Raw genomic sequence first — 27,681 nt, 5'->3', positions numbered from 1 at the left:
ATTCTTGGATTGTATACAAACGCCGAATAGATGTGATTTTTTCTTTTTTTTTATTACGACCGTTACGACTTTCAAAGTATCGACAAAAAGCCTCGTTGATGGTTCTCTCTCTGAATTTTTTTTTTTTTTTAAAGTCAATTTCAAATTTATAGTTTTCATCGATTTTTTTGGACGTGGAACGAATTTGTGAACGTTTCTAAAATGAGAAAAGGCTATCTCTTGTATTAATTGTCAAGACTAATTAGTTAACGTAGCGAAACCTTGAGACATGATAGCTAACTTTTCGTTTTTCACCTCAAACATGGCAAGTGGAAAGACATTCTAAAAAAAAATGTTTCTGACTGGTTTTTTTTTTCTTTACGTAACTACCCCGTCCCATAATTATGGATAGCCCCAATTCGTCCGACTCGCTACTCGTTCACTTATATGGTCTTTTCTGATTATATACGCCATTTTCTTTAAAAAAAAAAATGAAACTCGGACTAGATTGAAACGCGTGTGCCGAATTCGTGTAGCAAACGTTGACGCAACTTGAAAATTTCCAAAAAAAAATTTGGGTCCCTGATTTATCCTTTTATGTGCGTTAATTACCGTAATGTAGCCGTAAAAGGATAATGTTACATTGTTTTCGTCTGCGCGAACAAAACCCCCCTCAAATTGTAGCAAAAAATGAGAGACTCGCATATAAAAGTTTACTACTTGTTTTTAGCATTTTTAAACAGATTATTGCACGACGAGCTCACCAATTAATTTTACCGGTTAGGTTGGATGTTAAAGAAACAAAAAAAAATCCTGTTATACTTGAAATCGATTTTTTAGTCGTTTTCGTTTAAACAGATAGGCAATTTACTTGATGCCATATGGTAGACTTCCCTGTTTATTCAAGTAGAGTCATTTTGTTGTTTGCTGAGGTCGTCGTACTATCGTTCATCGTTTCTCCGAAAATAAATCAAAGCTTTAAGAAATCTCCGTAATTGGCAAATGTTTCAGACTAAAAAAAACAAAAACAAAGTTTAAACCATTTTGAAGGGAACATTTCCCCTCTCTTATTCTTTGAACAGGTATACTAACTAGAAGATAGCAGGTGGGGGGAACTTGGAGGTGATGCTCTCAGTTGGGGGGCCCCACTTGTTTCTTCCCTTTTCATGTTAAAAAAAAGGGAGAAAAAAACAATCACATTGATTTTTTTTTCTCTCTCCAAACCTCTCACAGTTTCACTTGGAACAACTAGTCGAAGGTTATAAACACGAGTCAAAGTTGATGGATCGTCAACTTACAGGTAGAGGGGGTGAAATTTCACCTAAAAAAAAACCCTTTTTGTTGTCAAAGAAAGGCCCCCCTTTTTATTTTACGAGGGTTAAACTTGGTTGTTTTTGTGCACACTGGTTAAAACGGGTTCAACCGTTTTTCCAATTGAGCTATAGTTCTCATCTTAACGGTTTTTTCCTTTTTATTATTATTCCTTGTTTCAGTTATACGGTCATAGTTTCAGAACACGACGTCAAGCACAACTTCTTGGATGTAGGTTAATTGCTCTTCGAGTTCGTTTGAAGACGCGGGTCAGTCACGTGACCTAAAGCGCGCGATAACCAAACATGGCGTTCTTTTCAAATCGACATTTCTTCTTACCCAAATGCGGTCAGAAAAACATTTTTTTTTTTTTTACAGAAAACCTTTTAACAGACAGTGTTTTGTTTTGTTCCCATGGAACTTTTTCTTTTTTCGAAAAAACTATTTTTGAAAGGGAAAATGTGTCCACGTTTTAGATACACTCAAGGATCAATATCGTTTTCTTTTCATAATAAGCGGCTCGGCAAAAGCCGCACCTCTTGTGTCGTAAACAATCCCGCCGAGTCCCGTCCGTAAATTATACACGGCCGGTGGTGGTCTTGTCACAAAATATTTGACGTTGATAGGGATGTAGATTCTTCCACCTACACTCTTTTTTTGAAAGAAAGAGATGCCGACTTTTTTTTAGTCTTAAACCAATCAAACATTCCCCCAACGGCTCACGATGAAGTGAACCTCGTCTCCCCTCTTTTGTTGAGTTCATCTCTTCTATCTTGTAGAAAAATTCGTGATTTAGAGTCGGCGTTTATAACAAGAGGCGCTTGATTATAGCTTCATCTTCTTTTCGTGTATACGCAAGTGCTTGTCATCAATAAAGAGCCAATAGTCCAGGGCCGTGTACACTTGGGGGAAAAAATAGCGAGCGTCTATGCAAATCACCCGTATCCGTCACGGACGTCTGACCAATCGTTTTTTTCCCGAAGCCCGGATCTAATCAGGGAAAGATTTCTTGCTGATTAAAAGTCTTTATAAGCCCCTCGTTTTTTTGTTTAATTTTCTTCGCGTTCATCTTAGCATGAAATAAAGCCCACGGGCAAAAGGGAGAGACCCCAACACTTGGGAACGTTAGATTAATGCTAAGGGTGTGCGTCCTAACATCCCGAGTCTATCGTGCCGCGCCCGTTGCTACGGCATTTAAAAGTTCTCCCCAATTTTTGTTTTTTTTTCCCCATTCTTTTTCTGGATGTATTCAGTTATCCAGCGGATGTAGCCCAAAAAAAAAAAAGAACCCGTGACGAGGTCTGCTTGTATTATTTCCCATTCTTTTGTGTGTATTGTGTGTGTACATGTATATGTATAGAAGAGCCCATTGCTGGAGTCTTTTCATCAATGAGGCCTCGTTGGTTAAAGAATAGCTGCGTATATGAGGGATATAACCAACATAATGGGATTGTCAGTCTAGGAAGAAATTGTACACCAAAAGAATAGATAAGAAACGAAATTTAAAGCGACAGACTGGTTCCGAGCCCCCCATTTTTTTTTTTCTCAAGTCAATATAACACAAGCCTTAAAAGAAGGATAGAAGAAGGGGGGGAGTTGTTATATTATCAGCAGCAGTCAAACTATAACGATGGCGACTAGGGCGGACTTTTTTTAAAGGCAGCAAACGGATTCGATTTCGTTAACTTACCAACATCTAGGTCTGGTCTCCTCTTCCTGCCCGCAAGACATAAATAAAAGCAGCTTACATGTCACAGCTGGTTAGTCATGAGTTGCCAAACCCAATCGTCATCTTTTTTTTTTTCAACCTCCCCCAAAAAAAGGGTATTTCTTATCTGCTCTTTTTGTTTTAAAAACCATCCGTGTAAACAAAAAAGTCGGGATACTAAGAAAAGCCCATCCCCCAAAAAAGCAGCTGGTACCAGCTGATATACATAGCTGCCATCAACCGGAAAGAGATATTGAAATATCATCTCGTTGTACTGCGTGCTAAATTCTTCTTTTTTGTCGTACAAAAAGAAAAATAGAAAACCCTAAAATGGCGTATTGTTTGGCACAGCATGAGACTTAACAAGATGAATAGCTTTTTTCTTCTTCTTCTTTTGGGTGCTATAACGTGTTGGGGATGTGGTAAATCACCGGGACTTCCCATTCTTTCTATTTCCAAACTTGACAGGGACCGTTTGACAGGAAGACGATTTTTTCTTTTAGAAAGTTGGTTGTAGAGCGATACAGAAAAAAAAGTTCAGTAACGTCATTATAGCTATCGATAGATCCACCTGGGATCCAAGGTGAATGGGTGGAATCCCGCGTGAATACAAGTGGGCGTCTGCTTTAATCAGTAAAAAAAAAAAACACAAGCTTTTCCTTTTCTCTCGACCCTATAGTGAGATGCAAATCAGCCAGAGGACAGAGACGTGCAATTAAAATAAATTATGCATGCGACCATAGTTTATGTCTATAAACAAAATGAAAGAACAGACACTGTATTTTTTCTTTTCGTATATCCTTATCTTATTATTTTTTTTTGCCGTTTTCTTCTTCGTATCACATTGGCTTTTACAACACGCACGCTTTTACATGTACAAACAAACGAAACACACACACACACACGTGAAGACACGACAGAGAAAAAAGAACAAAACTTTTACAATTGTACAAGAAAAAAAAGAGTCAAAATAATACACGACTTTAAGTGTTTCTCAACTTCCTCTTTTTTTTTGCACACGTGATGAGCAGCAAAAGGATAGAAGCCAAGAGAGCGGAAAAATAATACCACAATCCCGTTTTTTGTTTTGTTATTTATATATATATGCCGTGTTATGCTGCTGCCAGGCAACGTCTTTGGTGCGTGGATCCTTCCTTTGTCCAAAATATATTTCCGTCGTACTTATTTGGTGGGTATTTTATTTTTATTTCGCGTCATTTTTGAGTGTTTCTTGCGTTTGTGAATCATTTCGTAGAGAATATCGAGTCCGTCGTCGAGACCTTCACCAGTAATGGCGCAGGCCGGCTGGACGTGGTACAGATGGCCGGTGCCGAGTTCGTGAAGTCCTAGATGTTTTTCAATCTCTTTTGGATCGCGAGCACCCGGTAGGTCCTGTTTATTTGCCAGGATTAGAATGGGGACTTGACTGTTGTCCGGGCTCTTGGCCGTCCGCATCAACTCCATTTTAGCTTCTTCCATTCGCTCCACATCGACGCTGTCGACGACAAACACGATGGCATCTAACGGGCACAAGGTTATCCGGGCATTAGCGAAAAAGAACCTGATTTTTGTTTTATTATTCAAACAAGTCCCGTACGCTGTTTGGCATACCTGTACAACGAGTGTAGGACTTCCATAAAGGCCGCAACTTTTCTTGCCCACCTGCGCGGGAAAGAAATATCAACATATCAAGTGGCTGTCAGAATCGATTTATGCTAGTAACGTTTTCAGCGCAATAGACAACAGTGCTGCTTCTTTAAAGGGACTTTGCAAACAGTTGAAAGGTTCACATAACAAATGTCCATGTTCGATATAACATTGGGCCTCGCAAATTTATTCCACTTTCAAACCGAATTTGGAAACTCGACAAGTATTCTACACTGGCATAGCCGATCAATGTCTATCAATCAAACGGTATTATACCGACGATAGCCTGTTGAAAAATGCAAGAACCTTTTTAAGTATTCTGCCTTTTTGTGTGTGTGCTGTAGAGCCTATTTTAAGCCTGTCAGATGCTACAAAGATTTATTCTGAATCTCTTTGAAGCGACAAGAGTGCATCCAAGTATATGCCAGACGTCTTCTAAACTTTCTCCCCTCACTGAATAATAATAACAATTTCTCCTTTTTCACCAAAAAAAAAAAAAAAAACTTTCTTCCAAAGTGGGTTCACACACAGATTGCCATCATAATTTGTATATATCTTACCTACATCCCAGACTAGAAACTGAGTACCCTTGGCTTTGCCTGACAAGGCTCGGATTTTTTCGCAATTGAAGCCTATCGTTGGAACCTGTTAAAAAGAATTATTTTTAGATACATTTCATAAGAAGATTGGGAAAGGAAAAAGACGGACCGTGTTGACGTATTGATCGAACTTTAGCCGGTAGAGAGCAGTCGTCTTGCCGGCGCTGTCCAAGCCGAGCATGACGATGTGCAGCGTCGGATGAGTCGACGGCAACGTCAGATTCTCCAGCAGGGAACCACCATTCGTTTTGCCCATATTGGCTCCCATAGCGTTTATGCATAAATCAGATTCACTGTCTAGTTTTTCTCGTGTCACGGCACACACACAAAAAGAGATAAAACGTTAGGCAACCATTTTCTGGTCTGCAATACTTCCAACGACAGTGACGGATGTCCTTCTTTTTCACTTCCCTTCACCAACTAATAGCACTTGCTCATTTCAAAAAAATGAAACGTTGATGTGTCATTACAACTGTATTCCTCAGAGTGCTGGTTTTTTTTTCTTGCTTCACTGTTTTAACTTTCACCAACGTTTTGAAGCCCGAGAGACGCCGAAGACACTTGGGGACAAATGGCGGAACAAACACACTGGGACACAATTTTCACAACAGCAACTGTCGATCAAATGACGGCCGAATCGAGGAGACTTGGCCATGAACGTCCGCTCGACTGGAAATCATGGTGCTCAACTGAAAAAGAAATGAGCTGAGCACTGGAACAAACTCGACAACTTCGGCGGTAGCTTCAGGGAGAGGAGAAGTTGGCGGTTATTGTCAGCCCTGCAGCACTTTCCCATCCTCCTCCCTCTTTCTTTCATTGATTTTTTTGGGTGGAGAAACACCATCTAACGGTCGGGCTACTAAAGCTTCAAAATAGAGAGACCTGATCCATCTACACATAAAAAACTTGCTTCCTGTCTGTTATGTCTTCTCTGTCAAGGTTGCCTCTCATATCCGAAAGTACTTTGGTAAGATTTCCCCATTTTTTTTTTTACGATGTTCTTTATTCAGGGGATGGATCATGTTCTCATATTCAAATGATTTGGCTGCCTTCCAGACCGTGCCCTCTATCAAACAGGTAATTCAACTCGGTATTCGAACTTTTGTGGTCGTCTGCTTTGCGGTTGCTGAATACGAAATCCCACACGTTGAAGGTTGTAGGATTGAGAGAGTACACGAAATTTTCACGAGGAAGTTGTGGTTTCTGTCGTTTGATTCTTTAAATACCACACAGTAAAGTTGAAAGCCTGGCCGAGTTCTTCTGTTAAATGTTGGCTAACGTCCATTGATCGAGGATTCCGACTGGAGGAGCCCGTGAGCGTAACACGTGCTCAGTGAACGAGTCATTGATCCGCACCGAAGGTAAAAACTGTTAAAACAAGAAGCTCAGTGCACCGCGTCTAACTTAACGTCGTTTTTTGCAGGCTGAAGCGAAGATAAAAGCCAACATGATTTCGTCAAAGAAGCTCTTATGTAATAGGGTATTGATGAAGAGTATTTTATCAAAACAGTTGGGGATAAAATCAGAGGATACAGCCACTATCACAATGAAAAAGAAATTAAATGATAGTGCCTTGAAAAAATGGGCAATAGTTTCACCCCTCGTTGGAACTAAACAACTTGTAAGAGCTGTAAAAATATTCACACAGATTCACCTCACTGATTTTATCTAGTAATAGACCGCACAGTTGGTAACTGGGATCGAAGTAACACCAATAGCTGCAACATGGGCTGTCCTAGACATTCATTTAAATGAGGTAGTTGATTGTGGAACCTATCCACTATTTAGTGAAGATGTTAAAGCTTGCTCATCTGTTATCCTTGACTTGGTATAACATAATTCTCATTTATAATTCTGTTTCATAAAACTAATTGTTTTCTTTTACATAGGTCCACAGGGTCAAAGAATTAATCCCGCCCAGTGACTTGTTTGTGCTAGAAGAAAAATTGTGGACTAAAGGAGGTTTTAAGTCAAACAGTGATATGGGAATCAACCTTTTGACATTTCAGGTAAACTAATTTCGTTTTATGTTGTATTTACCACCTAGGTAATTATGGAAAATTTATAGGCAATGTTGTACACACTTTTGAATGAAAATTTTGTTCCTGATGACTCTTTAAGTAAAGTCTTCTACATCCAACCCAAGGCCATATTGAAACTTTTTAAACTGAAAGTAGGAAATGAAAGGGTGTCTAGTCAGCACATTGTGCAGAGAATGATTAGAAGGTAAGCCTAAACTGACTTGTTCTATTCAGATGAATCAGTAAATTAATTAAATTTGAATACAGGTCGGATGTTGGATATGTCCTGGACAATAGATGGGAAAACATGGGTAGCCTAGAAGTCGGTAGTGACCACTACGGCCAACTCAGTTGGAGTAATCCAGAAATGATTAAAAGAATCTGGACTAGGGATGAACTTTGGAGAGAAAATGTTTCTAATGCGATTCTAGCTGCGCATGCCTTTACGGACCTCTGTCTGAAAGAAGACGGAAACGCTCTACGTCTCCTATGGAAACGTGCATAACGAAAGTATGGACATGAAGATATAGTTGCGTAAGTAAAATCATTGCAAAATATTTTCCCAGTTTGTCGCAGCGTTTACGAGAAACAGCGAAATTCTTATATCCGGTTAATTTCAGAGTTTTTAAAAATACGATACTGCCATCTATGGAGTATTATTTGCAGCCATGATCCACCGTAGTCAAGGCCATTGTTTGTTTTAGCGCCCATAGATGATGGACTTTTCATTAGTTTGGAATGAGCGTTAGAACGTGGAAAATACGGAACAAAGTTCGGGAAACCGTCATCAGTTATATGTACATAACGAAAACTGAAAAGAATGGTAGTACCATGACGTCACTACTATATCCCATGAGTTCGTGATTCACAAGACTTGCCCAAACACTTGACTAGTGGCGTCGTAATCAATAACGTATCGACTCAGCAACGACCATAAACAAAGGCCATCGTTTAACTACTGCTGGTCGTAAGGACGTTCATGCTCTAATAAAGTCACGTTAGTAAGTCGCTTCTCCATGTAAAAGACGTTGGTTATTACTAAATACGTCTCGCAATCGTATGTGAAATACTGTTAAAAGATGATTAGTATTCTGATGAGAATCGTCAAAGGCTGCTGAGCGAATTTATCCAGTTTCATCAGCCAACGATTCAATCTTCTGAGACCACTGTTTTTGTGTGTTTGTGTGCGCGCGTACGCGTTGTTTTGGATAACCCGGTAGTGGTCCATTGACGTCAGAACGCATTGCATAGTGTTCAGGTCCTATCCGGCTGAATTTGGTAAATAAATTTTGTTTTCGTAATTTCTTTATTATTTTCGCGGTTAATGCAGAGACTTGCGGTCAGGAGTTCTCACCGTCTCTATGGTGAACGTGGGGGCGTTCCAATGTTCTATACATGTCTAACCTTCAGTTACCTTCGAGTCGTCGGCCGGAGCGGAAGCTTTTCTACAGATCAGTGTTTCGTGACTGGATGAGCACGCTTCATCCCAGAAATAACTTTCTTCCAGCTTTCTATTCGGTTCTGTCATCCAGTCTGCATTAGCCAACTTGTCGCTACTAGGTAACTGTAAAGTTTTCTTCACATTTCTAAGCTTGTAACGGTACGAGCCGTCCTCAACAAAAATTTCTAGGAGGGGAACTGAAGCTGAAAGGTTTTTTTAGTCTCGTGTATACACGTACTGCTGGTATAGCTAGAGGGTCCAAAAATCAATTATTTTCTTTAGCAACCCAGTTTACTACGTAAATCCGTCACAACAACAGCAAAAAAAAAACACTGCGTGGGTAATTAAACGATTCAAGTTGCTATTTAAAATTCACTCATAACGTCCGCCCCGATATGGTAGAGTGCCAGATATGCCTGTTGGACCTTGGAATTGGTTAATTACCGACTCATTTTCAGCCCATGATGTGGATGTTATTTCCTCAAGGCTATCTAAAATCTATTGGTTAATATTTACCTGTCGCGAAACGAATTAATTAGCAAACAGCTGCTTAATGTCACCAACCGTCTCAAGAGAGTTCCGTTGCATAATGCGGATGACTAGAAACTAATCATGTGAATTTGTGATTTGGTATTTAGATGACACCAACTGGCGATATGATTGGTTTGCAACGAGCTGAAGCTCTCCAACAAAGAGGCACACGATCTGAACCTCATGATTTTACCTTCAGTCATCAGCAAAGATCTAGCCAATGTTCCCCAACGAGAGGTCGTTCAGATTATCAACGAGCACAGTTCCGGAGAATGTATCGTTATGGATTGTCTTTGCTGCTGGTAGGCGCCCTTTGCAACTGGATCGGTTTTGCTCAGCACTATTTTGCACCGGTTCGTTACTTGGGCGTTGGATGCGTCGTCGCTGGAGCTTTATGCATCTGCATTGCGCTTTGCCGTTGGCTAACCATACGTGATAGATGCAGCGATCCATCCACCAATCAGGTTGGTGCTATTTATTTTTTGCTCTGAGATGGCTGACCTAGTCTATAACATTGTTAACTTGGATCATTGATTTTTCTCTCCTCTTTCCACCGTTCGTTGTAGGATACATCGTGTAGCGCAGAACCCAACATACATGTCATAGCCGTTTCCGTTCAAAATGGCGATTCATTCCACCAGCACCAGCAAGGAAATATTCCCACTAAACCACCAGACTACGAAACTGCTGTTGGATGTAAACCTCCATCTTACGACGAGGCTGTCAGAATCTCCCCAGCTGCCTTTTTACATCCGTACTCATGTTCGGTGTCAGTTACTTTGCCCGATTCGGGAGTGCCTGTCAACAGCCAACTCTCCAGTCGAACGTCTTGCCCAGCGATCGATACTGGCACTTCCCGGAACGATGTTGTTTAAGCGTTCATCGGATTGTGCGCGAGTATCGTTTCCGCAAAGTATGCCAAGCGCACAGCATCTTTCATAGACGGACCTAATTGCATTTGATGCCACCTTTTTTTTCCGCCAAACTTTCAACCCAATGATCATCCTTGTTACAAGAGGATAGGAGGAAGTTTGAAGTATTCATCAACTATACCTTGCCGAAATAATGGTGATGTGATTCGACGGTGACAAACTGAACGTTACAGCTCAGTTTGTTTATTGAACTTCATATCCCACTGTTGTTAAATTGTGTCTTACTGGAACTTGTAAATAATGTCACATCTGTTCAGCTTCGCATTATAAAATTGCAATGGGACCAGGTAAAAGAAAACTTCGTAACCACAATCTTCAGTTACATGTTTTTCTTTACCACAAGAAATTGTTGTATAACTGTCGTAGCTAGAAAAGTGTGCGCGTTTGAGTCGCTAGTCAAGGTTTAAATGTCGTCAATGGTTCTTAATTTTGTATAACGCATTGTCTCCACGTTGACGCCGTCCTTGCAAAACTCTGTATCCGTTTGATGCGTGATTTATACAGTATGTTTTTGTTCTGTTGTACCTATTTTTATATTTTGTTTACTCTAAAGCAGCTCGTTACACGATCCACTCTTCTGAGCTCCACTTTTCGGAAGGTATTAAGACAAGTCTCTTTTTGGGACCTACGTGCTAGAATCTCGATGTTACGTGCTGTTAATCTACGCAACGTCCTTGTCGCTGTTATCTAGCCAACCCCGACAACCAGTGATATCCTTTTGCTATTTCATTGCCCACGGTAGGCTAAATAGTTAGAAAAGAAATATTCAGAACTTTTGTGAAGAAAGCGAACTAATAACGACATAAAATTTTTGTACTAGTTTTTTGTCGATCACTCGTTGAATGCCAAACAGCTGTTTTTGACGTCAGTCAAGAATTGCGTACTGCACGAAAAGTTTGAAATCTATATTGCTGTACATGAGGAAATTTCAGTTAAGGCGAGTTATATCTATATTCTCTAGATTTAACTGTAATTAAAATGTTGTAATATTTTAAGTTATCTAGAAAAAAATGAGTATTGAGTGATAGCCACCCATTGTTCTGCACAACTGCTTTCAGAAGACAGTAAATTACTCTTACTTTAATTAGCTTTTTAAACAGCTAGAGCATTTTTTTTTTAATCGAATCAATTCAGAACTCAAGCGCTGTTCTCCAATGACTTAAGATGTGCTTCGACTTCTTTAACAGCTTGTATATGCTATTTTTCACGACTCCTTTCTTATATGTAAAAACAGCAGACGAGAACTGATTTTGGCATACTTTCTATCGCACCAGTTCACTCAGTAGTTAAACGTTGATCTCATAATTTGTCTTCAAACACAAGTGGTCTAAAATTACTATTTTCATAATTTTTATAAACTTGCGATTAGTACAACACGGTTACTCTCTTCATATTTATAACAGACCACTTGCTTGAAGCAGATGTGGCCGAGTGGTTAAGGCGACTGACTAGAAATCAGTTTCCTTCTGGTAGCGTAGGTCGAATCCTACCATCTACGTTGACTTAGACTATTGGTTGTCTTAGCTAGACTAGTGGTTCAACATTTTTTGCAAAAAAGTAATTGGAAGGTTTTCACGAAAACACCACATTAGCGAATTACAACGAAAAATGTACATTTGACTCTCGTCGCTCTGCGGGCAGTCACAGGCAAGCTTGTTGGAATGGACTCCAATGGCAAAAATGTATTCAGGTTGTTTTACAACCTTCCACCTACTAAATAACTACGTTATTAAACGTTGATAAAACGAAATGAATACAAGTTAAACTAGCAAGCAAGGCTGACGTAATTGGTCAACTGTCATTCCCCAGATGTTCGCGGCATTGTTGTTTTTGCATTGACGACTGCTAGTTTAACTTATGGCTTCGTTGGTAGTTTCTCCCTTACGTTGAAGTCTGACGTTAGTCGACTGTTCTAAATTTTTTTGGACGGACGCAAGCCGTCAGCGAAGCCATTCACGGCATGCTGCATTTTACGTTGCCAATCTTTCAAGATCCTAAAGTATCAAGTTTGTAAGTCTTTGCCAAACCTTTCCGTTTATTTTGCCTTTAACCCATTTTATGCGACGATTGGTAGGAGTTCAACATTTCCTGGCTAACAAATGTGGCCTCTATTACTACTATGGGACATGGGACTTTCAGGTATCATCATTGAAGTGATTGTGGGTCTCATTGGGCTAGATTTTCTCTTCAGAGTATGGCGGCGTAAGGTTTACTACGTCAAAGTCCATGACTTCAGTAAAGGACACTCCTGGTGTAGTATAAGTGATACTGACCAGGTGACAGTATAGCAGTGTTTAGCTCGATAGAAGTCATACTAATCATGAGATTTCTTCTTTTTGTTTCCTAGGCAGTTCATTGCAGTGTATGCGAGCATGTGTTACTTGGGGGTGGACTGCGCTGTGACTCCTGTGGAGTGTGTGCCGATGAAACCTGCATGCATAAAGCAGATAAAAGATTGAAATGCAAGCAGGTTTCTGTGGATTCCATATCAATGAAACATCAATGGGTGAAAGGTGGAGTTATCACTGACTGATATTTCATTTCAAAATTTATTTTATTTTGATTTCATGGGGATTTCAGGAAACCTATCCCCTGAATCAATTTGTCGTGTTTGCGACGAGGAATGCGGTACTGAAAGACATTTGTCCGACTTCCGCTGTTGCTGGTGTCAATGGACTGTCCACGAGAAATGCCTCCCCAATTTAGCTGATCTATGTAATCTAGGAATTTATCGGAATTTTATAATTCCTCCGAACTGCATAACACTTCGACGTAGTTCCAGAGGGCGCTTACGATCACAGTGCCTTGTTGCTAGTATTAAAGAGCCCCAGTGGGGGCCACAGTGGAAACCATTGATTGTTATTGGTATAATCTATGTTCTTTTATTGATCCTTGCGTAAAATTATTATTATCTGTCAATTAGGGAACGGTAAATCTGGAAGTAACGAAGCCTGTCACCTCCTTTCGTCGGCTCGCAAAGTGCTAAATGCCGTGCAGGCAATCGATCTATCCGATCAGGAACCTAAAATTGCTCTGCAGTTATGTGCATTGCTGAAAGAAACTCAGTGTAGGCTTCTGATTGCTGGTGGTGATGGAACCATTGCTTGGGTTCTCAATGCTGTGCAGAACCTTCATGTTAAGGTATGATTTTTGTATTTCATTTGACACGCAGATATGCTGCTTAGTAACATAGCTTTCTTCTGTAAATGCAGCATTTACCAGAGACGGCCGTACTTCCATTGGGGACAGGAAATGATTTGTCTCGGGCACTGGGTTGGGGTCCACACGTTGAAGGCGCTGTGGATTTTCATGGTATCTTAAAGAAAATAGAAGCGAGTTCTTCTGCCTTACTTGACCGATGGCTTGCCGACATTCGACCCAGTCGGCATTTGGGTATCCGCTTTCCTGGGCGCTCAGTGCGCTTTAATAATTACTTCAGCGTCGGTGTTGATGCCCGTGTAGCCCTCAATTTTCATTTAACGAGGCAGTCACCTATGTATTTATTCAGTCATCGACTTTTCAACAAACTTATTTATTTTACTTACGGTACCAAAGATGTGGTTGAACAAAGTTGTGAAGGATTAGAAAATCAAATTGAACTTTTTATCGACAACAAACCGATTGAGTTACCGTGTGTTCAGGCTCTTGTCTTCCTCAACGTTGATTCATGGGGTGCCGGAATAAAGCCGTGGAATATGGGCCAAGGTACGATTAGTATATGCTATAATCGTAAAAATAACGATAAATTTGAATAGAAGTTTTAAAACCCTTTTTTTTTCTAGAAGGTGTATTTATGCCAAAGTGTTTGTACGGTGATGGCATTATGGAAGTCATTGGAGTTTCTTCTTCATTTCACATCGCACAGATGCAGGTCGGTCTGTCGGAACCTTTACGAATAGATAGAGGAAAACATTTTCGGCTTCGTATATTCGGCAAGCAGCCAGTTCAAGCTGATGGGGAGCCCTGGGAACAAGGTCCAAGTGAAATTATAATTGAAAATTGCGGTCAAGTTCCTGTCCTTACTGTAGAACCGAATTGCTCGCCACAGTAAAAAGTAATCAATGTTACTTTTCAAGATCATTCGCATTGCTTCCCGTGGTTTTTTATCCTTCTTCACGTGTTGCACGTTACAAATATACCAGTGTCTACTCCATCAGTGGCGACTCGAATTTTTCGATCATTAAACAAAATTGTTATTTTCATTGAAAAAAACGACGCAGAAGTGCGTTTAGTGCATGAACTTAAGTTAACATTTCTAACCTTTGTTTTGACCGTTTTGAACCGAACTAACACTCATTGAAATTGGGTGACAATCACAGGATATTTGGTCTAGCATAATTGGTTGTTTATCCGACAACCACATAAGCTCAACGGTAGAGCGTATTACTATAATTCCTGCACAAATGAAATGTAAAAGTCTCGTATAATTATAGTATATCGTATGTACATACGTTTAAATAAGTAAAGTGATAGAAAATTTTTTTTTTGTTTTTTGGGGTAAAACGGATTGCCATATTTCAAATGAATTTGTTTCCAAACGCCGGCAGGATACTTGAGTTATTTAATGTTATTGCAAAATGATGGTCTGCTAGTGGGAAGAATATATCTACATCTAGCGGCGACGGATAAAGGCTTTAGTCCAACTTTCTTCATATCTGAAACAATGTGTTCACCGATGGTGTATCAGTATGCCTCGTTAATTAGAAAGTATTGTCAGCTGGGACTTCAGGTACTGTACACCTAGGCGCTGCTGTTTTTATGTAGGCTACGTGGTATCATTCTGAACAAGTATTTATTACTTAATGATTTGTGAGATCCTGTCATAGTATATAAACTTAATGGTAGTGTAAAAACAGTTGAATTTCCAAGCTATAGCTAATCAGAGCATTACTACAAATGCAGGAAAGGCTACAGTACCATTTAAGCTAATATTTACTGTACAGCTTAATATTTGTAGCAATATGAGTCACCTCTGGTTATTTTGTGAGATTTATTGTTGTTCGCATAGGTTTCTTCCTTTGTGATTGACCAAACATATCATAGAAAGAATACACCAGGAAAATTCAAATGGTTCAATCAAAAGAGGCCTGTTGTAAATCTAGCTATGCCGTTATTCAACTATTCTTTGGCAATAACAAATATGCTGTGTTTGATTTTTACCTATATCTGAAACTAAATGCAATTTGTTTTATAGGATTGTAGGATTTGTAGGATTCATTTTATTTTCGAATTGTTCTACAAAGGTTTGTGTATTTTACTATTTTTTCCTACATCAATATTAGTTTTAAACTAATTTCAGACGAAATATTAATCTACATTTCTACTGATTTATTCTCAAGGATATTAGCTGTATTAGAAAGGCACACCTCTACTGAAGATCAAGTTGACTGTTAGCATAAACAATTGCTGTTCATACTATGTCGTGTTTGGATTTCACTTAGAAATTCTGTCAGAAGGGTTTCAAGTATAAACCCCTACAAGGATTACACACAATACTGTTAAAAGTAAGTTCCATGAGCAAAAATGTTTTGTATTGATTTGTTTTTGTTTTGCCTTTTTAGGTAAAAAACCATAATAGATCAGAATGAGGCTGGATTTTATTTAAGCTGACGTTTGGAAACATGATTGGAATAACCCATGAATAGGATCACATTGACTCGCGTTATGGTATTTGATATATATAAATTGAAGTGCATATCTGGGCTCCCTTCTTTCTGTAGCCCCGTTTCCCCTTGACTCATAATAAGCCCGTAGGGGGTCATGCCCCTACTGTACGGTATATTTAAAAACAACATATACCGAGGTTTGGAGGGCTCTGGCCGGAAAGGGGACGTGGGGGTCCGCTTATTCCGTTGATGTGTTTACTTCATTTTCGAATGGTTCCGTTCACATTTGTTGTTCATGTGAGATGTTATATTTACCAGTTACTGCATTATATTTACCACTATTGCAAGATGTTTGTTTAGGAATTACTACTGTTTTGTTTATCTGGAATGTTGTGTGGGAGTCCATCTGGAATTGCTGGTCTGCAGTAAATTTGTCAGGTATTTGTTAACTTTCATCACCAAAATGTTCTGCACTAATTGTGTTTGGTTTTCTTGGTATAGGTTAGGTGATGAAGATCAATGAATCAGAAAATGTTTTGCATGGGTGGTGAATGTTCTGACAGTTTTAACAGTTGTGATGTGGTGTATTTCACTTCCACGCATCATGGTATTTATATCTATCAGTTGAATTGTATGGTTAATTTTCTGTTCGTGTAACCTCATTTCCTCTTGACTCATCTAGTAGAAGTTGGTGACCTGATACAATGAACATGGAAAAATCACCTGCGCCCACGTTGACGATGATACCTGTACCGAAGTGCTGGAAACTAAAATTAATTTTCTTTACAATTTGGTTTCAGGCTATCTTTATAATTTTTTAATAGTTTTGCGTTTATTGATGCGTCCGCAAGCTTTTAGCTGATTTCCTCCTTTAGATACCGCCTGTCGACGATTTGACAGCCTCACACAATTAAAGAACGTATGCCAAAAAGTAATTGATTCAATCTAATGTATGCAATGTATACTAATTACACCATTCAAAACAATATTCCAGGCCAAAATGAGCTCTTTCGAGCAGATAAGTGACGGCGTATCCATTTAATTGAAAATAGGCACAAGATAACGCACAATTGGCGTCCTTGTTTCAATGGAGAAATTTTGCCGTGGAACTTATAACCGAAATACCATTGCAGCTGTACAAAAAAAGAAAAGTGTATTATCATACAGATGTTGACTAGCTATCAATCCAGAGATACGTCAACTTGCGAAATTTCTAGATGTGTGTGAAGCGCAATCAGCATCCTTGTTGAACTGTGAACCCAAATCATGTATTTTCCTAGAAATATCTAGGTTTTTGGATAAATAAAAAAAAAACAGTGAAAAAATCGGGCTCAAAAACATGTTAAATCGCTATATTTTAAAAATGCCGTTCGTGGTTTTGGTCGCTGTATTTGTTAAAATAAAATTGAAATGGCAGTAGCCAATATGGGGGTGGTTGGGGGGGGGGGATTCACGCTCTAAAAGTATGTTTAAAGAGTTCACATCAGTGCAGTTCCCGTCTCAAAAAAGCAAGATTTTCAATTTTGATGAATTTTTCGGTTGTTAATTGGAAAACAAGATGACGCTGCTGTGCCACTATTGACTTGCTGACTATGTGGGAGCGGTGAAAGCTGTGATCGAAAGTTTCTGTTAAATATGTCATATTCCGATGGAAAACTTAAGAAAATCTAATGGTGCTTCTGTACGTTTTCATCCCTGAGTGTGTTTTAGAAGTGAAGCCCACAGAATGCTTGGTGTTTATGGTACATGTCTTGTAATCACCTGTGTCAGCTGTCAAACCAGAAAACTATTAGCAACCTACTACGTTGCATTCATCAAACTATACCAGTGCTCATTGAGAGGTATAAGACTAATGTTTTGTTATCAGAATCTCATTGACGGATTTTGCTTTTAAGGTTTAGCTCATGAAACTTCATTTGTAAAGAATACTTCCTGTTGAGGAATGGCACCAAAGATGCAAATCCTATGGGTAGGAATAACATAGTATCGTTCTTCTACTCTTTAACCACTCATGGTCTCCTGTCAATCGTGATCTGAGTGGTGCACCATATTCATCTTCGTTGCAGTGTCAACTGTAATGACAGTCATTTTGGCAGTTGTAATCTCTACTTAGCCTACCAACGGACACAGACATGTACCTCAACACAATTTCTGTTGGTATTTTGAGTTTTTCTTATGCCTCATATAGTTTGATTTTTTATTTAAATTGAACATTCAACCATAGAATTGCCAACTCTTAGCTGTCTGCTGCCTATTTGCTGGCCCTACAGTCTTTCTAGCCTTCGGACAGCAGAAGTAAGTCAAATTGCTTTCAACGTTTGGTTACAACAACAATCTTATATTTCCCACTAACTAGTTCTTTTTCTTTACTTTTACGATTTAGAACAAAGCCTTCTTCATCTTCGCCACGCCCGTCATCCCGTCTTCGCTTCGCCCGTCGTCCCGTCTTCGCATCGCCCGTCGTCCCGTCTTCGCATCGCCCGTCATCCCGACTTCGCCTCGCCAGTCGCCCCGTCTTCGCCTCGCCAGTCGCCCCGTCTTCGCCTCGCCAGTCGCCCCGTCTTCGCCTCGCCAGTCGCCCCGTCTTCGCCTCGCCAGTCGCCCCGTCTTCGCCTCGCCAGTCGCCCCGTCTTCGCCTCGTGGTCGCGCCGTCTTCGCCTCGTGGTCGCGCCGTCTTCGCCTCATGGTCGCGCCGTCTTCGCCTCGCCCGTCATCCCGTCTCCGCCTCGCCCATCGCGCCGTCTTCGCCCCGTGGCCACGCCGCCTTCGCCTCCCCTATCGCCCCTTCGTCACCTCGTGGTCGCCTCGTCTTCGTGGTATGGTTGTGTTTTGTTTTATGTTGTATTATGTCTTGCAAATTAACCCGTTGGCTGCCACCCACCCACTTTGATCCCCTTTTTTTTGTAGCTTGACAGGGACGGGCCGCGCTGTTCTGCTCTATGGTCTATCTGCCATGGGGTGGAGCAGCGCCACTGCCCAAGATTGGCCGAATGGCCCCAAAGGCAATGCACCAGAGGGAATCCCTTGATCGAGACGGCGATGTAGACCTTGGATGTGCATTTCCGTAAAGGTCTCATCACCGTCTCAGCCCGGCCCACCCGGCCCCCTTGGTCGCTATCCCTTTGATAGCGACAGTAGCTATTGTAGATAGGTGGCGTGGCAGCCAACGGGTTAGTTTTAAGTGTATTTGTGTATGTACTGTATGTGGTGTATTGTGTTTTGAAACGTATGTAAAAGTGGTGGATATGTGGGTGGAAGGAGGGACAATAAAAACGATTATACACTATATACTTTTGTTTTTATTATTCAGCTATACATACTAGACTTGGATTTGAACTACAGACGTCTTACATCCAGAGATCGAACATTAGATATTCGGCATACCGAGCCGATGCTCTACCAATGAGCCATGAATCATGTAATGTCAAGTTGGCTTTTTTCTAGTCACTTGCGGACTTGCATTTACACTTAGAATAAATCTGAAATGCTGCAATATTCTTTTCTACATACATCGCTTCATTTTTATACATCTACTGCGGTTTGAACCCAGGGTAACAGGTATCGCAGCTAAAGGCTCTACCACAGAGCTATGGACCTTATGAAAACAACAGACAGATAAACATATAGTTGTGAAAGACTGCATAAACATCCTAGACGATAACATATGATATGCGATAATAAAATATTTAGATATATCTCGTGGCTCAATGTTAGAGCATCGGCGTTGCACGCTGAATGTCTAGGGATCGGTTCCCAAACGAGTAAAATAAAATACAAATATAAAATTACTTCAAAAAATATGCAGGTATTACACGTTGTTCCTTGAATCTAAGTTGAAGAATTCAAAAAGTGTAATAAATAATAATTGAATACTTACAGATAAACGATAAACCTATGGGAATAATGCATACCTCACGGTTGCAAAAACAATAAAGATGAATTGAGCTAGCTAAATAAAAAAAAAAGTTGATAAATGTAATGTGTGAACACAGCTAACACAGACAATGAAAGAAACAAATTTTGTAAAAAATATTTTATAAAAAAAATTTTATTGACAATTCTCTGCACATACAATTATTTTTGCAACTTTAAAAGGGCACAATAACCCTTTCAAAAGTTGCCGTCAACCCAGGCAGGGGGAGACACTGCCTTGTTGACCCACCGGGGAGATTACCCGGTGATTGGCTAAGAGAAGCCGGAAGAAGAGCTGAAGATTTGGAACATTTTTACAGGAGCGATTAACCTTTAGTTCGGATTTGTGGGTAGCCACAGAGCCCTCCGTGAACACATCATCGGACTAAGCGGACATCCACGTCCCCTTTCCGGCCAGAGCCCTCCAAACCTCGGTATATGTTGTTTTTATATATACCGTACAGTAGGGGCATGACCCCCTACGGGCTTATTACGAGTCAAGGGGAAACGGGGCTACGGAAAGGAAGGGAGCCCAGATATGCACTTCAATTTTTTAAATATAAAATACCGTCTCGGGAATCCGAATGAAGTATAGAAATGTCATGTCATCCATCCAATCATTACAATTTATTCAGTGTCTTGCCCCAACCAAGAATCTTTTCAGATCCAATGTTACTATTGACCTATACTGAGAAAAGAAAAACAACACCATTAAGCATCTCAATTGTTGCTCATGTGACTTACATGACTCATAGATTCAACTTCTGGCAGAAGCTTGGGAAAGGCCATACAAATTGCAGATGAAAATCATTGTATAAGGCTCTTGAATGATAAAATAGCACCCATAGAATGTTGCATTGTTGATAGTTGTGTTCCCAGTATGCTGAAAATCCTTTCCTATTGGATAAATTTTTTTTGTAGATTAGACATGGTTGGCAAAAAGGAGGAGAAATGCTTCGTCATAAATTCAAAATTTTTTGAAAACAATTCCGTTTATACTTAAAGAGTCCATGTATGATGTTCATCGCTGCAATGCCAGCGAAGTGCAACATCTTTAGGGTCATTTAAGTACCCAGCTTCACCAACACTCTGAACATAGAGGACAAGTTGTTCTTTAGCAAGAGAAGCAGAATTATTTGAGGCTTCTAGCTGTGACAGAACTATAAAGGATTGCTGTTATACAAGATTCATTTACACAAGATGGTACTGCTCATTAGACAATGTGCATACTCTATTACTTTACCTCATACCTTAATGGTAATGCACTCTCAGTGTTTTTTCAACTGTAGGCTCACTCTTCCATCCTGTAAGACTTCCAGACTTGACTTGATCCCCCGCTAAAATTCTGTGAATGCAAAATAATAGCATTAAAAATACTTTTTCAATAGACAAAAAAACCAAAAAGGACCTAATCCATGTTTGATGTTGAACTCATGCCATTTCTGGGTCTCCGTACCACACCCATTTTCGGCAGTCTTTATGGCAATATTAATCAAAGCCACATGTCCCACTATGAAATGGATGTTGAAAAGCAAATAAAAACTGTTGAGATGGATATCAGGGGAATCAGAATAGATCTCAATCAACTTCAGTTATTCCCTTCCCTATAGTACTTAGTGACATAGCATAATAGATATACTTGCCTCAATTCAGAACCATAGATCAACAGAAAAGAACACAGAAATGTAGCTGTGAAAGCAGATCACTTTAAAACACAATATCATGTATAGATCACCTAAGAGTAGACCTAAAATGCATAGGCAAAAATATTGGGCACGATTGCAGTTTACCAAGCACAGTAGCAAAATAAAATAATTATCAAAGAAAAACATATCTACACTTGAGTTGCCGAATGGGTAAGTTTGATGCAATCTATGGCAATCCGTTTTAAGCCCCCCTCCCCCCCCCCCAAAAAAAAAAAAAAAAAAAAATATCGGCCTTTCTTTTTGTTTTACTGCTATCGACCGGTAGATGGCGATAGCAGTGAAACGGAAAAAAAGGGCGATATTTTTTTTTTTTTTTTTTTTTTTGGGGGGGGGGGGGGGGGGGTAAAACGGATTGCCATAACGATGTACTATAATTATACGAGACTTTTACATTTCATTTGTGCAGGAATTATCGTAATACGCTCTACCGTTGAGCTTATGTGGTTGTCGGATTAACAACCAAATATGCTAGACTCCATTTTCGGAATACGCCCACATAAAAAAAAATGGGCTTATTCGTTTTACCTACCGTATTTACCCAAGGGATTCCCATTTTAGTGTTTGTCGTTATTTTCAATCATGAGCATGAGTTTGTTCAGCAATTTAAATACATTTTTATTTAAACGTAGGGGATTCGATTATCCTGCTTGTTTTCAACTCAATCTCCTGGGTTCTCCTGATACAGAAACCTTACTTTTTATTTCCCAAGTTTTCGCTTCCAAAATTGTATGCGTTCGTAGAATGGGATAGATTCATTCACCAGGGATGGATGTTCGGCTTCTATCCTAAGATATCTTGGTTCGTCTTCCTTAGTAGGCATCCACTCAGAAGACAAGAGGTCACTTTGCGGTACCCTACATTCAAAAAATATCCTAATATTCCTGTAGTCGTAACATCATTAAATTTTTTACCCATTCTTCGCAAACGTTGTCCATAAATCGACCAACATATTTGACACTTTAATATCACGGAGAGATCGCAAGCGCGGAAGTGCCAAGTGGGAAAACATAAGGAAAAGTTCGTCCACGTGACTACCGCCTATGTAAAAAAAATCATAGTAATGCAACATCTGTGTACAGAAATTACATGATATTTTCTTACTCAAATCTGTGCTAGACGATACTCCCAAAACATTTTGCAAAGAAAGTTGACTGCGATGGCTGTACAAATAATAATAGGTTGACTGGTCGCTGAACTTTGCCAACAATTGAACTGATTCGTCTATGTCTTGGAAGAAGACATAGTCGGAAAATATCTGAAATCACACATTTAAACTTACGTGAGCCAGTTTTTAAAAAGGTAACAGTTTAGCAGCATCCTATACCTCAATTAGTTTAGGTAGCTGCTTCGGATGGAATGGCTTGTCTAGAGCAAAATAGCGATTAGCTATTTGCTGAACAATTTTGTCGTTTACATGATCTGCATTCACAATGAGGCGGAGATATTTAACAGGATCTTTGTTGAATTTTTTGAGCAATTCACCATTATTGGAAAGAAGCACTGCAATTCATAAAATATGTCGAACTCAATTAAGAACTAATTAGTGCAGTATCAAAAGATTACTATTATCTTACTAAGTACAATCAAAGCGCCCTCATTACTGTTAAGGCCCGTAATTAGTGGTACTGAGTTGATTCGCTTATGTTTGATAAGGTTCCGTGGGTCATCTGGAAGAAATGGTGATTTCCTCTCAAAATCTATCCGAGGACCAAATGCAATTGGATATTCGATCATAATCTGTTATAGAAATTTAATTTGAATAAAAAAAATTCAAAGAAAACAAAGTTTTTGGGTGTCTGTTGCCCCCACGTTATCGTTATAAACATGGTACCTCAATTTTTCTCCGGAATCCGGCAACGTCCCTCGCTGGCTTTGTTCTTAAACACGCTACCAGTTCACTAGAGTTTGAAGATGGACAATTGAAATGTTGTCCAAGTCTTCTTGTATAGGATCCGACAGATTTTTCTAGCGCCCAAGGATTGAGCGATGAGCCTGACTGGGCGATGGCTCGATGAAACAGTCCTGGAATATAGAACCACGAAAGCCAAAACAACATAAATTAGTTATAGGCTTAAATAAGTATAAGCAAATGAAAAAAAAATAGGCCCTTATAATTACCCTTCGAATGGGGCGATAATAAATGATAATGGACGCTGGCAGCTCCAGCACTACAGCCAAAAATTGTAACTGAGTCAGGGTTGCCACCAAAAAAGCGAATGTTGTCACGTATCCATCTTTTAACGGTTTTTGTGGTAAATAGTCAAGACTTAAACATTGGTAAAATGTCTTGTAAAAAAAATACCGTAAAGCCATGGACTGGTCTAAGAGTCCATAATTTCCAGGAGCTTCACTATCTTCCGTACTTAGAAAACCTGAATTAAATTACATTTTCAAAACGTTCGAATGAAATTCTGAATTATAGTTCTAGTTTTACCTAGAGGGCCAAGTCGGTAGTTAATTGAAACGAGAACTACATTCCGATCAAGAAAGTAGCCAGGTCCCCAGAAATTCGTCACACCATTACCACTACCCTTGTACCAGGCTCCACCCGGAATCCATACCATTACTGGCCTGCCGCTATCTGTAGAATTGAGCTGCAGGTGATCACCATTATTTTAAATAATTTTGTTAACTTCATTACAAGAAGTAAGCGTACATCGTGTGTATAAATGTTCAGTGTGAGACAATCTTCCACTCCTATTACAAGCCGTAAGTTCCCATGAAACTGGACACAAGTTGGGCCTTCTCGGCTTGCGTCATAAGTTTTTCCAAGCCAAGGGCTAACAGGTACAGGATCCTGTAATTTTGATTTTACTGACATTAATTAAGTGTACAAAAAAACGAAATTTCAATCCTCAAACAAAGTCTTACCCGAAACCGGAGCTCTCCGACCGGTGGTTGTGCGTACGGAATACCGCGAAACGCGTAGAACATTCTGCCAGACACAGAGGTCATTTTTGACCCACGCACCTGTCCAAGTTTTGGAATTGTCGCCAATGGCATGCGTTCCGTTAAATAACATATGTGCAAAAGACAGAGAAGTGAAAGCAAATTCATATTTGAAGGAGAGAACCAGCCAACCCTGCGATGACGATTGGACTACACAAATCACTAAGAATCTACGCTCAACATGCGTCTTCCTTTTATACCTTCGGCGGCATCTTCAACCGCGACCAGTGTCACTCCAGACCCACATGCTTTCATGGCGCCTTATTTAGAAGAACGTCTAGTAGAGTTGCTTTAGATAACCTACAAAGAAAACAAGTTTCAATTCTTTAAGCATAAAAAACGGAATAAAATGCGTACATTAACGTTGATACTTTACCCTGCGGCGTAGGAAAAAGATCTTGATGCCAATCATAGCTCCATCACATTGCCAAGGTCAGGCTATCCAAAGTGATTGAGTGCACTAGCAAACGTCGTTGAACTTCAAGATGTTCAGGCTATTCAAAGTCTGATATATTTCTGACAGGTAACTAATGACACGATTCCGTTTCAGCATCTTTGTTGGCTGAAACGCTCTGGTCCCCTCGTAACCTATACCAAGCTAGACTAATGGTTCAAGAGATACCATCTAGTCTTTCTCGAAAAAGACAACATGGGATATAAGTATTGTGCAGGATATAACAAAAAACCAGTGATAGAATTCTAGTTCAAATACAAAAAGAACTCGAGTAGAGATCGGTTGGCAGCGCGTAACAAAAGGATCTTACCCCTGTGTTCTTCTCCAATCTGTCTTTTTATTTATAGAATTTTGTGACGGTAGCAAATACTCGTCAGGGAGTCTTTATGCTGTTTAGAGACTGGTAGAGCCCTCAGTATCAAGTCGTATTTTAGTGTGCGTAGTGGCCACCAATACTGCGCCTCAGAAAGGAACGATCCTAATTAACTATGGGGGAAATTGTATCGCCAAAGGAAGTGGCTGCTCAGGAACAGTTCGCGGAATTTCAGCATCTCTGCGATCAAATGATGTTTTGGATTAATTACAAGGTAATTTTTTTTAGCTATTGATTTTTCTTTTTGATGGACTTTCCCTATCGATGGTAAACAGGAAGTCATCGTCTGGCCAGAAGACTTAAAGACAGAGCATGATTCTCAAGTGATTTTAAAGCAAAAATACATGAAATTCAACGAAGAAGTTGCAGCTCAAGAAGGGCATTTCAACGAAGTAATGAAATTGGCAGATCTTCTTATTGAGGGTAATCACCCTGAAGATATTGTTATTAGACGCCGCAAAGAGGTAAACAGGACTGCCATTACTTTAGAATTCACCAACTTGCTTGGATTTTTAAAGAACCAAAATTTTACACAGGAACTGAAGCAATCTTGGCAGCGAATGCGGAAGCTGGCATTGAAACGTCAAATGTTCAGCCAGGAGTTGGCTGGTGCCCAACCTACGGAGGTAAAATAAGCCGTGTTTGTGTGCCTGAATATTTCGCTCGTTATTTTTTCTTGACTTTTTTTTTTTTTTACAATGGCTGGTAGGTTGTTCAACCTGACGAAGCCAAAAAGTTGCCCAGCATCCAGTCAGTAGCAGCTGAGGCTAAATTACTACGCGGTTTGCTTGAGGATTTCCTCCGTTTAGAACAATTCGAAAAAGATTGCCACCCGACGAAAACCTGGATCAATGAAACCATCGTTTTGATGTCGGACGATGGTCATTTAAGTCCAACAAACTTGAATGAAAAAATGGAAAACCACAAAAAGTTAGAGGAAGATGTGATGTCCCGTAAGAACCGCATTGAAGTACTCACCAAGTACGTGATTGTTTCTTGTCTCATTCGGTATGCATAGTTGCTTAAACACACCTATGATTGTGCGTATAAAGAATTCAAGCTCACCTAACTGACGTACTCAAAATGTGGGAAGTCCTTTTGGCTGCCACTGAACTCAAAAGCATCCACATGTCTCAAGCCTGGCAACTGGAGAAGTTCAACCATGGCGTAGACAACATGAATGCTTGGCTTGCCGAAGTTGAAGCTACGCTATCAAGCCCGGACTTTGGCAGCGATTTGCCCAGTGCGGAACTTTTAACTAAAGAGCACAATCTTCTTGAGCGAGATATCAAAACTCACAAAGACATCATTGACATCATTGTCACAGCCGCTCAGCAGTTCTCCGAATGTGGACATTTCGACCTGAAAACCATATTGAGTAAAAAGGTAATAGTTAGTGACAATTACTTCTTCAGATCATTGTTAACAGTGAATTGAACGATTAAAACTAACAGGAAACTGTGGTCAAGCGATTCGACGGGCTTACGCCTCTTTTGGCTGAGCGCCAACGAAAGTTGGGAGATTCTCTTAAGGCATATCAGCTCTTCCACGAAATAGAAATGGAAGAAGATTGGATAGCTAAGAAACACGAAGTCATTGCCGGTCGTGGAAAGGATATTGACACAGTTCGAGCTCTCATCAAAGAAACCCAAGCTATTCTCCAAGCGATGCAAATCCACGATCCTGATGTACAACGTGTTATTCAAGCAGGTCAAAAACTGGCCAAAGGGCATCATCTTGCAGAGGAAATTAACGGGCGCATACAAAAGCTGTCCGAACATTGGGCTAATTTGAAAGAAAGGGCATTTGAACGGAAGCAATCCAACCAACTCGTTTTGCTCTTTCTGTTTCAAATTAAAGACTAACTTGCGTGTTCTTTAACTGGATGCCAAACTGGCGTTGGCTATATCCTTTTTTATGTGTGTACACAAAGGGCGCAATGATTTTCTTTCAAAAGCCTTTCTTTAAATTAAGACTACTAGGATATGCTAAATGTTGCTCTACGAACACAAAATTATTGAGCGCAGGAAAAAAAAAGTTTTTGGAATATCCGCACCTTATTATTATTGGTACGGGACATTCGGGAACAGGTTTTTATCACCATGGGCAGGAGGTAAAATAGTTGTGCTACTTTTTTTTGTATTGGAATTGTTGATAGGATCCGACTCAGTTTAGGCGTTTCAAAATCGGTATTGAATCTTTCAAAAATAAAATTATATCAACGAAATTTGTCTTCACATCTTTGTAAATATTTTAGATTTGTAATCGGATTCCTCTTCTTTTCCAGTGTGTAGCACAAATCAAAATTTTCACAAATTTGATGAAAGACACCTTAATAAGACATTTTAGCAGTATCATAAAGGAAAAATTACAGTGTTTACGATCCACATTCAGCTGGCCCCATTTTATTAACAGTTATTCTGATGCGCAAAACAAATTCTACGAATTTTTAGCAGAAATATTCAAAGTATTAGAACTGCATAGATTTGGAGCTACCCAACGAAAGATTACC

The 27,681-nt window shown here is 39.8% G+C and overlaps 5 protein-coding genes and 2 long non-coding RNA genes across 9 annotated transcripts in view; 5 read left to right on the top strand and 2 right to left on the bottom strand.

The window, feature by feature from the left end:
• Positions 1 to 24,569, bottom strand: part of LOC130696712 (venom carboxylesterase-6-like) — a 44,357-nt gene extending 19,788 nt beyond the window's left edge. The window contains exons 1-12 of one of the 2 annotated variants that reach the window (XM_057519805.2): positions 24,543 to 24,569; positions 24,265 to 24,492; positions 24,050 to 24,190; positions 23,828 to 23,987; positions 23,696 to 23,765; positions 23,512 to 23,627; positions 23,225 to 23,415; positions 22,968 to 23,130; positions 22,718 to 22,893; positions 22,495 to 22,648; positions 22,305 to 22,431; positions 22,154 to 22,247 (exon numbers count right to left, since the gene is read on the bottom strand). In XM_057519805.2, coding sequence (XP_057375788.2) covers positions 22,154 to 22,247; positions 22,305 to 22,431; positions 22,495 to 22,648; positions 22,718 to 22,893; positions 22,968 to 23,130; positions 23,225 to 23,415; positions 23,512 to 23,627; positions 23,696 to 23,765; positions 23,828 to 23,987; positions 24,050 to 24,190; positions 24,265 to 24,492; positions 24,543 to 24,554 — 1,632 coding nt within the window. In that variant the 5' untranslated portion in view covers positions 24,555 to 24,569. Of the gene's footprint in view, positions 1 to 22,153; positions 22,248 to 22,304; positions 22,432 to 22,494; positions 22,649 to 22,717; positions 22,894 to 22,967; positions 23,131 to 23,224; positions 23,416 to 23,511; positions 23,628 to 23,695; positions 23,766 to 23,827; positions 23,988 to 24,049; positions 24,191 to 24,264; positions 24,493 to 24,542 lie in introns of those variants that run through there. The other variant, XM_059495500.1, reaches the window with a different exon arrangement.
• On the bottom strand, positions 3,761 to 5,945 carry LOC130695988 (ADP-ribosylation factor-like protein 4C). Its single transcript, XM_057519054.2, has 4 exons — positions 5,354 to 5,945; positions 5,206 to 5,290; positions 4,610 to 4,660; positions 3,761 to 4,518 (listed from the first exon to the last, which is right to left on the bottom strand). The coding sequence occupies exons 1-4, from the start codon at positions 5,510 to 5,512 to the stop codon at positions 4,181 to 4,183; spliced, it is 633 nt and encodes a 210-aa protein (XP_057375037.1). The 5' UTR covers positions 5,513 to 5,945; the 3' UTR covers positions 3,761 to 4,180.
• Positions 6,077 to 10,691, top strand: LOC130695983 (uncharacterized). Of its 2 annotated transcripts, XM_059495506.1 has the most exons (10): positions 6,077 to 6,211; positions 6,301 to 6,605; positions 6,668 to 6,865; positions 6,923 to 7,072; positions 7,134 to 7,253; positions 7,313 to 7,470; positions 7,533 to 7,799; positions 8,596 to 8,825; positions 9,345 to 9,701; positions 9,804 to 10,691. In XM_059495506.1, the coding sequence occupies exons 3-7, from the start codon at positions 6,692 to 6,694 to the stop codon at positions 7,768 to 7,770; spliced, it is 840 nt and encodes a 279-aa protein (XP_059351489.1). In that variant the 5' UTR covers positions 6,077 to 6,211; positions 6,301 to 6,605; positions 6,668 to 6,691; the 3' UTR covers positions 7,771 to 7,799; positions 8,596 to 8,825; positions 9,345 to 9,701; positions 9,804 to 10,691. The 2 variants fall into 2 exon arrangements, with proteins under 2 accessions (XP_059351489.1, XP_057375032.1); XM_057519049.2 differs by lacking the exon at positions 8,596 to 8,825.
• Positions 12,011 to 14,325, top strand: LOC130696474 (diacylglycerol kinase epsilon-like). Its single transcript, XM_057519548.2, has 7 exons — positions 12,011 to 12,179; positions 12,244 to 12,445; positions 12,517 to 12,682; positions 12,750 to 13,034; positions 13,093 to 13,310; positions 13,382 to 13,874; positions 13,952 to 14,325. The coding sequence occupies exons 2-7, from the start codon at positions 12,269 to 12,271 to the stop codon at positions 14,218 to 14,220; spliced, it is 1,608 nt and encodes a 535-aa protein (XP_057375531.1). The 5' UTR covers positions 12,011 to 12,179; positions 12,244 to 12,268; the 3' UTR covers positions 14,221 to 14,325.
• On the top strand, positions 16,296 to 17,038 carry LOC130696902 (uncharacterized). The gene is made up of 3 exons (XR_009002746.2): positions 16,296 to 16,382; positions 16,458 to 16,706; positions 16,770 to 17,038. It is a non-coding gene; the product is annotated as an uncharacterized LOC130696902 (long non-coding RNA).
• On the top strand, positions 17,762 to 18,218 carry LOC130696718 (uncharacterized). Its single transcript, XR_009002700.1, has 3 exons — positions 17,762 to 17,932; positions 18,000 to 18,070; positions 18,159 to 18,218. It is a non-coding gene; the product is annotated as an uncharacterized LOC130696718 (long non-coding RNA).
• Positions 24,570 to 25,075: 506 nt separating the features above from the next.
• LOC130696714 (spectrin alpha chain, non-erythrocytic 1-like) lies at positions 25,076 to 27,112 on the top strand. Its single transcript, XM_057519807.2, has 6 exons — positions 25,076 to 25,383; positions 25,445 to 25,633; positions 25,706 to 25,795; positions 25,879 to 26,150; positions 26,222 to 26,555; positions 26,624 to 27,112. Exons 1-6 carry the CDS (start codon positions 25,285 to 25,287, stop codon positions 27,032 to 27,034), a joined length of 1,395 nt encoding a protein of 464 aa, XP_057375790.1. The 5' UTR covers positions 25,076 to 25,284; the 3' UTR covers positions 27,035 to 27,112.
• The last annotated feature ends 569 nt before the right edge of the window (positions 27,113 to 27,681 follow it).

The sequence above is a fragment of the Daphnia carinata genome, chromosome 5, assembly GCF_022539665.2.
Source record: "Daphnia carinata strain CSIRO-1 chromosome 5, CSIRO_AGI_Dcar_HiC_V3, whole genome shotgun sequence".
In the NCBI taxonomy this organism is placed as follows: Eukaryota; Metazoa; Arthropoda; class Branchiopoda; order Diplostraca; family Daphniidae; genus Daphnia; species Daphnia carinata.
Note: the sequence above shows the minus strand (reverse complement) of the source record. Positions and strands in the feature narration are given on the sequence as shown.

Bases quoted from the DNA above. Each gene is read 5' to 3' on its own strand.
- LOC130695988 (XM_057519054.2), bottom strand. From the start codon at position 5,512: ATGGGAGCCAATATGGGCAAAACGAATGGTGGTTCCCTGCTGGAGAAT. The intron at 5,291-5,353 runs GTCCGTCTTTTT...TCTTTTTAACAG, and splicing joins TCGATCAATACGTCAACACG to GTTCCAACGATAGGCTTCAA. The intron at 4,519-4,609 runs GTATGCCAAACA...TGTGCCCGTTAG, and splicing joins GTCCTACACTCGTTGTACAG to ATGCCATCGTGTTTGTCGTC.
- LOC130695983 (XM_057519049.2), top strand. From the start codon at position 6,692: ATGATTTCGTCAAAGAAGCTCTTATGTAATAGGGTATTGATGAAGAGT. The intron at 6,866-6,922 runs GTAAGAGCTGTA...ATCTAGTAATAG, and splicing joins TCGTTGGAACTAAACAACTT to ACCGCACAGTTGGTAACTGG. The intron at 7,073-7,133 runs GTATAACATAAT...TCTTTTACATAG, and splicing joins CATCTGTTATCCTTGACTTG to GTCCACAGGGTCAAAGAATT.
- LOC130696474 (XM_057519548.2), top strand. From the start codon at position 12,269: ATGTGGCCTCTATTACTACTATGGGACATGGGACTTTCAGGTATCATC. The intron at 12,446-12,516 runs GTGACAGTATAG...TTTGTTTCCTAG, and splicing joins GTATAAGTGATACTGACCAG to GCAGTTCATTGCAGTGTATG. The intron at 13,875-13,951 runs GTACGATTAGTA...TTTTTTTTCTAG, and splicing joins GCCGTGGAATATGGGCCAAG to AAGGTGTATTTATGCCAAAG.
- LOC130696714 (XM_057519807.2), top strand. From the start codon at position 25,285: ATGGGGGAAATTGTATCGCCAAAGGAAGTGGCTGCTCAGGAACAGTTC. The intron at 25,634-25,705 runs GTAAACAGGACT...AATTTTACACAG, and splicing joins TTATTAGACGCCGCAAAGAG to GAACTGAAGCAATCTTGGCA. The intron at 26,556-26,623 runs GTAATAGTTAGT...TAAAACTAACAG, and splicing joins AAACCATATTGAGTAAAAAG to GAAACTGTGGTCAAGCGATT.